The sequence below is a fragment of the Sceloporus undulatus genome, chromosome 4 (assembly GCF_019175285.1).
Source record: "Sceloporus undulatus isolate JIND9_A2432 ecotype Alabama chromosome 4, SceUnd_v1.1, whole genome shotgun sequence".
Lineage (NCBI taxonomy): Eukaryota > Metazoa > Chordata > Lepidosauria > Squamata > Phrynosomatidae > Sceloporus > Sceloporus undulatus.
This window is the reverse complement of record NC_056525.1, coordinates 217,687,815-217,703,615: the sequence shown is the minus strand read 5'-3', so window position 1 is coordinate 217,703,615 and position 15,801 is coordinate 217,687,815. Positions and strand designations below refer to the sequence as shown.

The window sequence follows — 15,801 nt, the reverse complement described above, 5'->3', positions numbered from 1 at the left end:
CTGTGGTTGCAGCACGAAAGGGGCTGCTGTGATAAAGCCCTAATTCATAATTAGCCAGAATGGTATAATGGTTTTATTTCTTGACTAGAACTGTCATCTTCTGGCCTGAGAGGGAGTGATCAGGCAGACCCAGCTCCACCAGGGATAGCCTGAAGAAAGAGGCTCCTCCCTCCTTAAATGTCATCTTCTGGCCTCCTATGCCCCTCCAGCTATGCTCTGACTGTGTGGGGGAGAGGCTTGCAGCCCCTAATGAAGTTGTGAGCTATGCTGGCGGTGGCATAATAGTCACCGGTAGGGCTTCCCATGCCAGACAGGTCACAACCGAAGGGTCTGACCAAGAGCGCCAAAGGGCAGGATGGGCTCTCTAACCTTATGGCAACCATCTTAGGAGAGGGAAAACTCTAATCCCAAACCCAGGCAGATGGTGCTTGTCTGACCCTGTAAGGTCAACCATCTAAGAGAAGGAAACTCTAATCAAACCTATGACCCGAGGACCTCGCTGCCACTGTCCATGCTTGTCAAGGCCTCAGCAGTCGAACCTCTGGTTTAAAGGGTGAGGCCAATTCTGTGCATGCTGTGCTCCACCAGAAAAATCCATTGCACAGGCTCAAAGGATACATCCAACGTCATCAACACACTTGTAGAAAGCACGGATGAATCCTTCCTGAATCTTCGTTTGCGAAGTAAAGCCAAGAAGAAGAAGAAGAACTCCAGGAGACCAGTTTTTGAATCCCTGTTTGGCCATGGAAATCCACTGGGTGACCTTGGACAAATCACACTCTCTCAGCCTCAGAGAAGCCAATGGCAAAGCCCCTCTGAACAAATCTTGCCAAGAAAACCCCATGATAGTTCACTTTAGGTTCATCATAACTCTGAAATGACTTAAAGACACACTACACACAAGCAACTAATTCTACTAGATCTAGCCTAGAAACAACAAGAAAAATTCCCATGTTTTGCCAATGAGTTCTCTGCATTGGGGTGTATCCTTCAGTAAAAAGCCACTGGAAGAGTTTCTTGAAGTGCACAGACTTGGCCAGTTTCCCATTGTAATAACTATAACAACAGTATAAGCAGGTTAACAAAAGGAAAGTTTACTCTCCCAGTCCCAACCCATTTTTCCCAGCCTTGAAACACCAAGCTATATTGAAACTATCCTGCAGGACCTTCTAAATATAAATGCATCCTTCCTATGCCAATGGACACAGAGATCCAACATGATTTAATTGTTTCTCTGTTGTTTTTTGTGGATTTTTCAGGCTATGTGACCATGTTCTAGAAGAGTTACTTCCTGACGTTTCGCCAGCATCTGTGGCTGGCATCTGTTTGATTATGACTTCAGGAGACTAAAGCTGGAATCCCTGCTCAGCCATGGAAATGAACTGGGTTATCTTTGAGCAAGTTACATTTTCTCAGCCTGAGAGGAAGACAGTAGAAAACCTCTTCTGAATAAATCTTGTCAAGAAAATCCTGTGATAGGGTTATCATAAGTTGGAATTGTCTTGAAGGCACATAACAGAAAGATCACGTATAGACAGAAGTACAGTCCAAACAGAGTCTACTTTTCCCACATCAGATCTTGAGGGAGGCAGTCAGCCCTCACGTCATGGTGTCAGCATACAGAGTGAAAAACGTACTGCTTTCTCAAAAATGACAATCTGTCCTTATGTTTCCTTCTTTTAGGCAGCTATAATTAGCTGTGCAGGAATAAGGGCTGTCCCTTCTCTGACAGCTTCTCATATTCAAAACATTCCCCAAATAAGCAATTGATTATTTGATTTCCATTAATAGCCCAAGCATAATTTTTAGAGGCCTGGTTTGAACATGTCATATAGACCCCCCCTTCCGCTCACCACAGTTACTCAAAAGATACATACAGCCTCATAAGCCACAAAAATGTTTTAATTCTGAAATTGCTGAAATGTCTTTCAGCTTTAGCCATAGTTATAGGCAGCGTGCAAAGTAGCTGCAGGATTATGTACACTCAGTTGAAAATTATTTACTGTTGTTTCATACTAATGGGATTGTAAACTGGATTGGGCCCTTTTGCATATATACAAATCAAAAAATTTATATACCCGTATTTTCCGGCGTATAAGACGACTGGGCGTATAAGACGACCCCCAACTTTTCCAGTTAAAATATAGAGTTTGGGATATATTCGCCATATAAGACTACCCCTCTTCAAATGCACACCAAATAAAAATTTTAAAAATCAGATTTGATTTCAATATGGTAATTTAAATTCAAATGCTTATGACATGCAGGTACTTAGCAGGAAAACTTGTTGTATGCAAAGCCTGCTTGAATTGGTCAGCTCTCCATGCCTGCCCAACCCTCCCTATCTCCAAGATTTTATTCTACCATACTTGTACAGCGCCTCCCTTCCTGCTTTCATATGGTCACCACATACGGAGGGGATGCGGCCGCAGCCATTTTGAGCTCCCCTCACCATATGCAGCAACTGTAGATTCTCCAGTCCAGCTCGGAAGGTTCAGCACCTGCCCCAGAAGACAACATCCGGCGTATAAGACGACCCCCGACTTTTGAGAAGATTTTCCTGGGTTAAAAAGTAGTCTTATACGCCAGAAAATACAGTATATGCATATATAAAAATCAAAACAAATTTTACAGGACACCAGAATTCTCCTGGGACTTCCTTGCAACCAATAGAAACCATGGTAAGAATGGTACTTTAGAACCTCAGTGAAGTCTTGTGTGCACAGTGCTATCTTCCCATTTATACTGCCTCAAACTTGTCACAGAAGGTAAAAACGCTGTGCCAATTAACTATTGTTAATATATGTACATGTTCAACTATATATATGATCATCAGGCATGGTATTGGCCTCCATCCATATTGGCCATTATTTCTTAACTTTGCTCAAAACTCACATTTTTGCCCCCAAATTACATGTGCTTCCACACAGAATTCACTTTGGGATATTCAAATACTGGGCAAAAGCTGTACAAATTATCATGTTGTGTTATTCTTCCTGACCAGGTTTCCTAAGTGTTGAGAAACCCATCATTTGGCCATAAAATGAATCATAGAATCAGAATCATAGAGTTGGAAGAGACCGCACAGGCCATCCAGTCCAACCCCCTGCCATGCAGGAAATCCAAATCAAAGCATCCCCAGCAGATGGCAATCTAGCCTCTGCTTAAAGACCTCCAAGGAAGGAGACTCCACTACACTCCAAGGGAGTGTGTTCCACTGTCGAACAGCCCTTACATAGAATAGAAGTGAATATTCTTTCAATCCTAGGCTTAGGACTACCTCTGTAGGTTCCATCACCCATTGACACCAGCTCCATCTTATATGTGTTCAGTAAAACATGAACAGGTAGAGCCTATGTGTGTGTAGATTCCAGTTTAATGACAGTTGCATGGTGTGCCTTCTTGTTCTATCTTGGAGGAGTTCCTGAAAAGTGCGGATCTATGTGGAAGAAGTGTGTTGTTTGGATATTTTACAAATTATCAGCAAAAAAATTTTTTTCTAATAAGTCTTACAACATGATGTCCATTAAATTGATCTAAAAGGAAGCATACAGTTAGAGAAGCAGGTTTCTTTATGCTATTCCTTCTACAGTGAACTCTTTGTATCTGCTTTAGTTTGGTTCCAGAACCCCTCATGGATATCAAATTCTGTGGATGCTCAAGTACCATTATATACAATGACATAGTAAAATGATGTCCCTTACATAAAATGGCAAAATCAAGGTTTCCTTTTTTTTTTTTTTTTTTGCTGTGGATGCTTAAATCCATGTATAAAAATCTGTGGATATGGAGGGCTCACTGTATTCCCAAAGGTTAAGGAATGAGTGTACATCCCTGTGAGGCTAAAAGTGCATCATCCATGCATGAGAGAGCGAGAGGGAGATTCATGGTGAACCTCAGAGGTTTGCAGAAACACAACTTTTTCTTCACACCACACACACCTGCCATGGGAACCTGAAAATAGTCCAATAGTGAACATGCTGAATGCTTGAAGTCTGACTGGGGGACAAGCAAGTGAGACTGAAATGGGATAATGGGGAGAGAATCCACTTGTGTATGTTTGTCTGTATGAGAAACCATTAAGCCCACTCATATTTCAAGCAGGTGAAATGTGCCGGCAACCACACCCCATTCAGATCAAAGGATTACATTAAACTGGGTATATTGCCTATGGCCCAGAAAAGGAAGGGTATGGGCATAACCTTGTTGGTAAATCAGTGACAGTATGTATGTATGTATGTATTTATTTATTTATTTAAAGGATTTATAATCCCACAATGAGATTCAAGGTGAGTACCAATGGGACTGAGGGAGGAGCAGTGGCTGGATTTACTATCTACTTTCCCCCCTCAATGGATGATTCTCAAGATTCCAAATTATCTTACTGGGTGTGCCATTCATGTACACAACTATTTGTCCTACTTGGACTGAGAGAGAGAGAGAAAGAGAGAGAGAGAGAGAGAATATATTTTTAGATATATTTCTGTTAAAACTTTTTAAAAAATGAGTCCAGTTCTAACTGTATATTTGCACAAATTTAATTTTCAGTATTTTTAATAAAACATTTGGAACCTAACAGAACTATCATTTCAGTCCCACTGCTAATTAGCATTAAAGTGCTGCAACCACCCACCCTTAGCAAAGACACATAGAGGTGGACATCCCTACCCAGTGAAACAGAACAAGCATGAAATAGTTGAGTATGCTGAATTCAACTGATGACAAGAATGGAAGGTATGGATGGTAGAATCAAAGGATGAACTATAGTTGGTAGCAGGTAGCTCTTAGGGCACAAATAGTTCTTTAGTAACGGACTATTTGACCCCATATCACTTTGATTTTCAGACAAATATTTTGAAACTCGTAATTGCTGTTTCTTGAAAGCAGTATTGAATTTTGTATCTTCATAGAAAGGATGATTGATTTATGATGCAATTATGTATTCACACAGGCTTTCATTTGAGGTTGATCAATATCTTTGATTAATGTGTTCACATTTTATTGTTTATATTTGAAAGCACTGATGAAATAATTGTATTGCAGTGGGGCAGGGGAAGGAGTGGAAGTCACCGTTACTTCTGAAAACATATATGCAATGCATGTTTCCATGCATTTTAATCAAAAGAGTTTTTATTCAGTGTTTGAGATATACAATATATAAGGCTCGTAGTCTGAGCCAGTTCCAGAATCTCAGAATCCAAATGTGCATCTAATTAAAGTTGCTCTGTGACAAGGGAAAAACATTCTGTGTGTGTTTGCCCAGAGGTACTCTGCATTTTGATTAATCCATGCATCCCAGTGACAGATTTGGTATTCCCGTAATTGAAGTTCCAAAACAAAGCCATAGAAATCTGGATTTCTTGTGTAAAGAAGTTGCAAAGGTGCTATATGATGTTTGAATCAGCATGCTGGCTGGCGGATTCTGGCATTCTGTCCATTTAGGCCAGGAGTGTAATAGGCATTAACCTCACTCTTATAACAGCAGTCTTCCTTGTTTTGTGGATCAGGCCCAGGTATTTTCTCCCTCTTGCTATGAGTCTAGCTTATGGAAGAGGAAGGGAATGACATACCCTCCAACATTTCACAGATAAAACCCAGGACACATGTGGCTAAGCAACATCAGATTGTGGTCAAGATGGCAAAATTTATAAATACACAAGCTAGGAGAGGGATAAGCAGTTTATTTTTTGCCTAATCCTTCTGGGACGGGCAACATTCTGACCCCTCCTCCCTCCTCTGTGAAGTTAATTAAATGCAAACTACCGTGGGAGCTTTCCATACATGGGAGTTTTTCATTCCCCCCCCCCATGTTAGTTAATGGGTGGAAAAGTGTATGCGCCTGCATCAATGCACCTGTGGGCGTTCCCCACTGTACTTTTGCACACTGAACTCAGTTTGCAGCCATTGAAATAAGCTTAGGACAAAGGGGGAAAGTGGTAGGAGGAGAGAGAAACTAGAAGATTTTAAAGGCAGCTGCAAATAAATAAATAAATAAATAAATGGGGTGACAAAGGATTAATTGGGACTGTTCTGGTCAAATCAGGACAGTTGGAAGATATGGAATAATACAATGAAAAAAGATTGGAACTCTGGCCCAGTTGTACTTTTCAGTCTTACTCTCCAGCTGAGACTCAGCTGGTTGGTGTTTAAGATAACGAGCTTGGCAAGAAATCCTGGAGATGTAAATACAATAGCAGCCAAAATCCACAAAACAGTGCTACATTCATTCAGTCAACCAAAATGCACAGATTATATGATGCCAACTTTTGAAGCTCCACTGTCGTCTTCACCAGGCAAACGTGTTAAAAATCATATAGGTGGGGGAAAATGATGACATCACAGGGCTTCATTTTGTCAAGATATTGTTGTTGTGTTGTTCTGTGGTGTGATGGTGTGGAGGCATATCTGTGTAGGCAGGCCTCTCCTTCTTCTGACCATAAGGCACTGAGAACAAAACATTCCAGAATCCAGGAGATAAAATTTGAATTCCATTAGCAATACAAAAAGGTATTTCCTCTGAGATCCAAGATGTCTCCAATCCTTGTGAAGTCACAACCCCCTTTGTTGGGCTGAGAACATTGAATCTTTCAAGAATATATTTCCTGGATGTGAAGAGTCCACATTTTGGGCACTACAGGGGAATCCTAAAGAAGGAGCCAATGGACTTGGACTTTCCTATTTGAGATTTCTACCTCCAACAGAGTAAAACATTTTTTTTTAAAAAATTGGGGCTATATTTGGCATGTTTTACCAAAACTGCACCTACATTTTTCCTAATGCAAAGACATGGAGGCTTCTCTAGAGAGATGCAAGGATTGCCAGTTTACCACAAATGACTTGCCTGAGGACACTGTACCTGGAGCAGATTCAAAACCTGGACTTAAATATGAGTCACAAAATTTTATTCCCATTCCTCATGCCAATCTGATTCCCTCAAGCATGCCTCTTTTTTAAGTTTGTCATCATGGCTGAATGATATTGCAGAGTGTAACTAATTTTCCATAGATTTGTTTGACAAAGGTCAAATTCAAGTGTGTCTGATATCCTGTTTCTTTGTTAACTGATTTTATTTGGGTGATGTTCTGCCTTCACATGAGAATAGGTTTTGGTTTGGAACAAGCTGAATGAGAAGTGAGAAGCAATATGAACTATCTAAACAATGTACAGGAAATGCAGGGAAATTGGAGATCACATTGTATCGGTCTGCAATGGCTATCTCACCCCCCCCAGCTGATAAATCATGGATTCAAGATTTGTGCTTAGCTTTGCGTGGCAGGAAGTGCCAGATAGTATTTTTCTTATCCAGCATTTCATCTTGAACAAGGAGTCTACATGAAGTAAGTATCATATCATATGGTCAGGGAGTGGGTCAACAGTTAGGGTTTGCGGTGATCATCTACATCATTTATTGCTTTAGGATATAAATCGAGATTTCCGCTAACATGTGCAAGCAGTAGTTTCAGCTGGAGCATGATGTGGATTTCTAGGCAGCCACTTAAAGTGCTATGGCTACCATGACATTATTGGCAAATTCTGTGATTTCATCAGATGGCAACATAATGCTAAAAGAGACTTCTTTAGACAACTTAAACCCAACAGAGTGACAACAAGGCACTGTCAAGGGGCCCTTTTTCTACACAGCTACAGCACTATGGCTCTTTTTTAGCTGCCATGAGGTTAAAAATGTGATGAATTCCTGGAATTTGCAGTGGGGGCAGTATTTAGAATCCTCAGCCAGATAAGCTAGTGCCTCCCCTAAAACAGAAATCCCAAGATTCTGCAGAATGTTGCCATAGCAGTTAAAGGGGAATCATAGTGCTATAACTGTGTAGTTATAGCACAGGGCCCAAGATTTTTGTTTTAGATTCATGCATGGTAAAGCAATATGTTAATCCCATCAGGAATGGCTCGCAAAATGATTGTGGATGAAATAGTATTTTCATTATTGTTGTGTGACTTCAAGTCTTTTCTGACTTATAGCGATTCTAAGGCAAACTTATCATGGGGTTTTCTGGATCCAAGAGTGTGTGACTCACCCATGGTCATCTAGTGGGTTTCTATGGCTGAGTGAGGATTTGTACCCTGGCAACTAAGCAAATAAATCAAATTAAAGATTTTGAATGCCATCCTCAGATATGCTTTCTTGGGGTGCTGGTGGTGGAAATCCTAGGTAAATAAATGTAATTACTGCTCCAATATTCAATTTCAAACAGGCTGGGCATGGGTGTTCATACGGTACAATGAGATGTATATATGGAAGGCGTCGTTATGATTACTTTGGTATGTGGTGTACTCAGTTAATAGGAACATGTGGTTTACTTCCAATTTTAATGAGGCTGTCATCCTTATATTTGCATGGTCTGTACTGGCCCATTTGCAAACAGATAAGACTTTTTCTATAGGGTTGAATGAAAACTATGGAGGTTATATGAAGAATGTGGAGGCTATATTCATTACATTGCCAAGGCCTCCAGTGTCCCTTTCTTGTGTGTGTTTTTTAAATGTGAAATAAAATGATTGGAACGTTCCTTGTACTTCTGTATTACCTTTTCTATTTTGCAATGTTCATTTCATACAACCACAATAAAATGCCATTTAATTTGAAGTGCACTGTGAATTCGGTAATATGGAGATGTGATAGCCTTTTACTTAAATGTATGGCAGCTTTAGCTCATTTTGTGTGTTGCAGGAATAGTTTCTTTATAATTAAAGTGTCAGAAAAACACATTTGTAACAAGAATGATGAAATTCATTCACAACAATTTTCTGGAGAACAACTTTAAACCTCTTCTGCTCACTTAGTATCATTTTTATGCTACTTTCCCACAGTCCTTTTATCTTTCTTTCTTCTCTTTCTTCCTTCCCCCACCTCGCTTTTCTTATTATTATAAAAAAATGAGTACTCTGACAGCAACTATTGTCTGCATCTCTTTTGAAGTTTATGAGAGGATTTTTTTCGAGTCTTTTACATGAATTCTAAAAATGACAACAAATCCAAACCTTGCAGAATTTTTAGGATATAATTCGAGACCTCCAGTGAGAAAGAGCATTGCTGTCAAGAGTACTTTGCTTAAATCAGAATATTAAGCATCTTTTGAATGTAGCAAAGAATTATGAGATAAGGAATTCTGCACGTAAGTCAGAAATAAAAAACTACAAGTCACACTCTCTCATCCTCAGAGGATGGCAATGACAAACCTCCTCTGAAGAAACTTGCCAAGAAAATCCAATTATAGGTTGTCTTATGATCACAATAAGTCAGAAATGACTTGAGGGTAGACAACAACAACAAATAACCTTTTAAAAGTACACACTTAAAACCTCAAAAATCACAGATGATAGCCAAGCAACACCAGAGTGTAGTCAACAACAACAAGTTTATTGATTAGTCAACTGACCATATCAACAATAGAGAGGAAAATATGTAGTCAAGATGGCAAAAGTGATAAATTCTGAAGAACATGCAAGCTAGGAGAGGATGCAGAAGTTTGCTTTTGCCTGAGCTTATGTGAATGGCAGGAATCTGCTTTTTCCTTCTGAACTGAATGCAAACTATTTTTACAATTTGAACTCAGTTCACAGCAATGGAAGGGAAGGTAGTAGTAATTTGATTCTGCATAACCCTTTTGGGAAGGACAAGATTTTGACTCTTCCTCCTTTCCATTACTTTGATGCAAACTACCTTTGTATACTGAACTCATTTTGCAGCTACTGAAGTAAGCTGAGGATAAAGGGAGAAACAGGAGGAGGAGAAATAAACTGGAACATTTTAAAAGCAGCTGAAAAAGTGAGACCATTGAAGTTGAACTGAGACTGTCCCTGCCAAATTAGAGCATTTGGGGGGTATGTCATGGCCAGTGGTAAGGGACATTTAGTGGGGTGGGTTTAATTGGCAGTGACATGTATCCTGGGAATTGTACTCCCAAATATTCCACTTCAGGTCTACAAGACGTCTCCATCCCTTGACTTTTAAGCCAACATCTTTTCTTCTTTGGTGGCACTAGTTTCTCCTTGAGTTAATCTTACAAGATGCTTGATGTTTTCTGTGAAGGTGTTGAACATTTTTTGTTTCCGTTGATGTAAATGCAATAAGAGACCGTGGGGTCAGCTCCAGCAATTCAGGAGACAGTCATAAGCAGTACTCTAGTCAGCTTTAGGGTTTTCTTAGGCAAAGGTTAAGTATAACTGCATGAAGAAAGTAAAATGTTCTGAATAATTTAGCCCTTTAAAAAATGTTTGCCCCCATCCATGTAACTGTGTAGACACAATGGTTTTGTTAAAGAAAAAAAAAAATGTCCCCAGACACATCTGTGCTAAATTACTGAAGGAGTCTTTTTCCAGCAAGAGATGCTTTGTCCATTTGCAAGATTTCCTTCTAGCACCTGAAAATAATCATGAAGAGCTGAGGCACTGACTCTGTCACAAAGTGGTACCCAACTTCAAACAGCTTCTCACTCCATTATTCTCCACCTGGGTACAATTGGGAGGTACATCTCCTTGTGTTCCTCTATTAAATGACATGACTAGATATTTTATTTAATTGGGAAATTTGAAAAAACCAAACAAAAATGGATTAAAAAGAAAAGAACATAAAATAATGTTTTGAAAACATTTGAGGGCAGGGCAGGCTTTTGTTTCTTAGAAATATCAAGCTTAACCAGTCATTTAAAAGTCTTCGGATGGCATCCAATTTGTGTCTTTTTAGAAATAGAAAGCATCCCTTAGTGGAAAGGAAAGCTGCTTTCAGGCTTATTTGTTCCCTTTGATTTTAGTTAGAATTTTCACAGTGGCTGGGTGAGGGAACAGATTTTTCCAGCAAAGATATATTTTTGTGAGCTTTCCCTATTGTAATGCAAAATATTGGAGAGGTGTGTGTCATGGTCAAACAAGCAATTCAAAGCCATTAGATTTCTGAAAGATCTGTTCCTAATGAAGATAAAAAACAATAACAACAACCTGATGGATCAGCGTAGCTGCCTTTGTCATTCTACACTACCATACCATGATCAGCATTTGCATCTAATTAACTGAACATTTGAACTGCAAACAACGTTTCACCCTCCATATATAAGAAGCATATCTTTTATTGGGATTATGTACTATATAATTGTCAGGCATTGACTATGAGGCTCTGTAGTAGAGAGCCCTTTATTAATTACTATTTGTGGTTGTTAAATTCCTTTTTATCCACCTCAACTCATGGTGACCCTGGGGCTGAGACATCTCCAAGACCTCCTTTCCTCCATTGTTCTGCTTAGGTCCTGTAAATTCAGACTTGTAACTTCCCTGATTGAATATATATCCATCTAGCATGCTGTCTTCCTCTCTTTCTACTACCCTCTACCTTTCCTAGCATTTTGTCTTTTCCAGTTGTCTTTTCCTAGTTCTATTGTCTTTTCCATGAATGCCCAGTGGGTGTCACCGAGTGCGGGTGCGGCGTACGGTTGCCATAATTGTCCACTATTACCAGGGGCAAAATGTGGAACAAATTCTAGACCAAACTGTAGGACAACTGCAGGACAAAACTCAGCCCATAATGTAGGACATTTCAGAAAAATCGAGGACCTTAAATATCTTACATTTTGGGCTGGGTTTTGTCCTGCAGTTGTCCTACAGTTTGGTCTAGAATTTGTTCCACATTTTGTCCCTGGTAATGGTGGACAATTATGGCAACCCTAGACCGTGCGGGGCTTCTGGGGCAGTGTATGTTTTCTCCCACCATGCTGCCCCATTTTTTTCCTGATGAGTAAAAGGATGTGACAGCATGTGGGGCTAGGAGCATGGGGATGGTGCAGTGGCATGGGAGTGCTCATGGGGGAGCATGGGACAATAAATTTTCACCCCTCATTCTTCTGAATTTAAACCTGCTCTTTGTATGATAGTTTCTGTGTAATCTGCCCTGCACCCTCAGGTCATCTGGGAGGAATCTATTGCAGCCTTTAAAAACCAGACTAACTGCTACCTCCCAGAGGGCCTTCTCTGCAATTGCTCCCAAACTATGGAATGGTCTGCCAGACGAGATCCGTCAAATTGCCAGCTTAGACAGCTTTAAAAAAGCTGTCAAGACGGATCTCTTCCGGCAGGCATTTCCTGAATAAAAGTGCCCGGCCACAGAATGACTGCCCCCACATCATGTATCAGCCCACCGCTCTGTCCTCGCTGTATTTTTTATTGTGTTTTTAACAGATGTTTTAGTTGTAGCATGTTTAATCCTGTTTTAAGGGGGGGATTTGGGATATAAATTTGTAAATGTGGATTTTAACGTGTTGTAAGCCGCTTTGATTGTCCTGTCACAGAAAAGTGGGATATAAATAAAAGTTTTATTTATTATTATTTATTACAAGTTGAACAAATAAGATGATAGAATACAGCTTTGCCTGACCCCTTTACCAATTGAAAACCATTCTGTTTTTCCATATTATGTTCTAACAGTTGTCTCTTGTCCTAAGTACAGATTTCTCATCAGGACTATCAAATGTATTGGTACACCCATGACTTTGCAAGCATTCCATAGCTTTTTGTGATCTATGCAGTAAAATGCTTTGCTGTAGTCTATAAAGCACATGCTGATTTTCTTTTGGAATTCTCTGGTGTGCTCCAAAAGTCATCATATGTTTGTAATATGGTTCCTAGTGCCTCTTCTTTTTCTGAAACCCGGTTGCACCTCTTGAACTTTTCTCTCCATGTGTAATTGAGATCTATGTTGCAAAATTTTGAGGAAAATTTCTCTTGTTCAGGAAAGTAACACTATGGTTCTACAGCTGCTGCAGTCTTTTGTGTCCCCTTTTATGTGGATGGGGTTGTGTATTGATCATGTCCAGTCTGGAGGCCACTGTTTTGTTTTTCATGTTTGTTGACACATATTACTTAACATTAGAGTTGATTCTGTCTATGTAAATTGTTGTAGGAATAACATCTGTTCCTGATGATTTATTTCCCCCACTTTCTCTTATTGCAGCCTTGCTTTTTAGAATTTGGGGTTCATCTTCATATGGTTCATTGTACACTGGAGTACCAGTAGTATTACTGGTACTGTTTGCTAAATTTGCCATTTATTTTTGGCAGTATAATGTCAAAGAATAAAAGACTTGGCATAATAACATTTTCTTGCAAAGAAAAGGTGCAGGGGGGGGCATACAAAAGCTATTGGAAGCAATACTGACAGCAGAATTTTGAATGCCTGTCAGATTTTGAGATGAGAGAGCATGTGATATGTGAGTGTGCATCTTCCATGATCATTTGGGGTTGAATGCTGGTGTATTTTACAAGGCAACATGTTTTGCTAACTTCCTCAACACTTATCACTGTTTTTAATGTAAGTGCCAATATATGTCTGTCTCTTCACTACAGACTATGAACACTGGAACATTAGTCACAAGAGGATTTTCCTCTTCATTAAGAGTTATGCTTCAGATTTTCAATTAAAGCTAAGTCACTTTGGTTCATTTCCTATTGACAATGGTAACAAAGTAGGTACTTAAGTTCATTATAATGTTAGATAATGGAATAATAGCAGTGCTGTTTACACTAGTTAATGTACAAACAATGAGGTTTAAAAAGTGTTATGCTTGTTTTGCAGGCACTTTGAGTTATCAGTGAATTCTTCTGTCATGAAGCATTTGAAGGATATCCTAATGAAGAATGCAAGCAATCCCAGCAGCACCAGGAGCAGAATGTGGAGGCAAAAAGGCATAGTTGACTAAAGGCCAACAGCCCTAACAGTCCATTGGTCAGATCTTGAAACTCTTGAGGGAAGGAGGAAACTGGACTGTTTCACTTATACAGTGCTGGTAAACTAGCAGATCTCTCAGATAAAATGAACCCTACTTTTATAGAACTGGACAAACCACTGGACTAGGCAGGATGGCTGAGGGATGTGTGATCTTCAGAAGATGGAAGGCAAGGAAAGCTCCTCTGTGAACAAGGATAGGAAAGACTATCCCAGAATGCTAGTTTACTGCACAGTGGAACGCTGCTGCCGCTGAGCATTCCCATCGGGTTCCCATTGGATTCCAGGGGACGCCATTTCTGGGGACGGTTTCAAAGCGTCTCCAGAAATGGCGTCCCCTGGAGCCTGATGGGAATCCGATGGGAATGCTCGGTGGCGGCGGCGGCGGTGGCGTTCCACTGTGCAGTAAACTAGCGTTCTGGGCCCCATCAGGTTCCTGTCATGCTCCATGCTCGCCCCTGTTAGAACGCACTGGGTAACGTTTTAACCCCAGTGCGATAATCTTCTTGGTCTCAGGTTTTGGTCTCGAAACCTTAGAACCTGGGATGATCCTGAAATGACAGCCCTGCTTGTGTAACTACTTGACCTCCTTGGAAGAAAAACATGGATAAAATAGTAAAACAAAAAAATGAGAAAGTATGGGATAGTTGCAAAAGGCGTTTCCTCCACACCTGTGAACAAACCAGGACAATACAGTATGCTACCTACATCACACAAACTGTGTTTTAAGAAACGCTAACTACTAACGTGTATTGTTTGGCTGGAATAATTTGAAAGTAAACTTTGCCCAAAAGCTATCACTCTGTTTTCTGCTTCTTTCAGTTATGATACAAGCAGGCATAGTTTAAAGTGCAGGAGGAGTGGCATTCTTCTGTAGCATACAAGGCCTCCTACAAAGTCAATTGGGATTGTGTCTATGCATAGAAAAGGCAGCATTTTGTTGCTGGGTTTTTAGTTCCAGCTTAGTGCCAGTGCCTGAATAATAAGCACTTAATAACACTATTCATTTCTGTCCTCTCCAGGCATGTAGCAAACACTTTCATGTGAATTAGAACTTGATTTAATAAAGGGAACTACATTCTGCTCAGTTCCATCTCATCATGCTGACAGAGTTGCAGGCAGGCAGGCTTTCTGTTTGGGTAGGCCAGGTTGCTCATAGAGGACTAGATTGATTACAGCCCTCCAGATGTTGTTGGACTTCATCTTCCATCATTCCTCATCTTTGCCTATATTGGCTAGGGCTTCTGAGAGTTGTAGTCAAAGAAAACCTCAAGGGTTAGAAGTTTTTCATCCCTGGCAAATATGTGGGAGGGAGACTTATTTGTTTACATATATGATGGCACACATGAAGAGAGATTTGGCTTTTCATGTTGCATACACCAGAGTGTGGAAATCCAGTGCCCAGAATCCTCATACAGGTTCACGGATACTGGGAGCAGTAGTCTATAAAAGTAAGAACATTTTTCAAACCATGGTATATAATATTTATTTTATTTTATTGGCATTTCCTATGAAACAGGTTGTTGCAATGTGTACAACGTTCTGGTTGAGAATTCCCCTGAAGCCAAAATTTCTCAGAATTTTTTCTGAAACAATTATGAGATTTTTGCTTTTCCTCACCCTTCTAAGGTGAGGTGGGTGGGAATTCATCCAAATGTTCTTTATAATATTTTGGGGCTAGTTGCCTTCCTGACACTTCAACCCTCATAATGTGCAAGAACAAAGCTAGATTCAGGGTGGAGGATGATGCAAAAATGGCTAGCAACACAGCTAGGGTTGGCATTACTTGCAGTGGTAGCCTCCCTTAATCTCTAACCTCCAAACTTCCAGAAAACAAAAATGAAGCTGTACCATTGTCTACATTTTTTCTATTTTCCTCACTAGGGAGAAATTTGATAAATTGTTTGTCCCATTTTTCTGGCCACAAATAGAGTGGACAGAAAAGAGATACAAAACAAAATTTCTTACCCATTCCCAATGGATAGCATGCACATTGATTTCTAGTAGGAGCTAGAGTTAGCCCAATGAATTCTCAGAAGCCCCATCGCAGGGTTGGAACCCACAGCTCAGAA

The 15,801-nt window shown here is 40.1% G+C and overlaps 1 protein-coding gene across 2 annotated transcripts in view; it reads left to right on the top strand.

The window, feature by feature from the left end:
- Nucleotides 1–14,025, top strand: part of TRIQK (triple QxxK/R motif containing) — a 117,636-nt gene extending 103,611 nt beyond the window's left edge. For both annotated transcript variants that reach the window (XM_042465866.1, XM_042465864.1), the window contains one exon: nucleotides 13,580–14,025. In XM_042465866.1, coding sequence (XP_042321800.1) covers nucleotides 13,580–13,599 — 20 coding nt within the window. In that variant the 3' untranslated portion in view covers nucleotides 13,600–14,025. The remainder of the gene's footprint in view (nucleotides 1–13,579) is intronic.
- The last annotated feature ends 1,776 nt before the right edge of the window (nucleotides 14,026–15,801 follow it).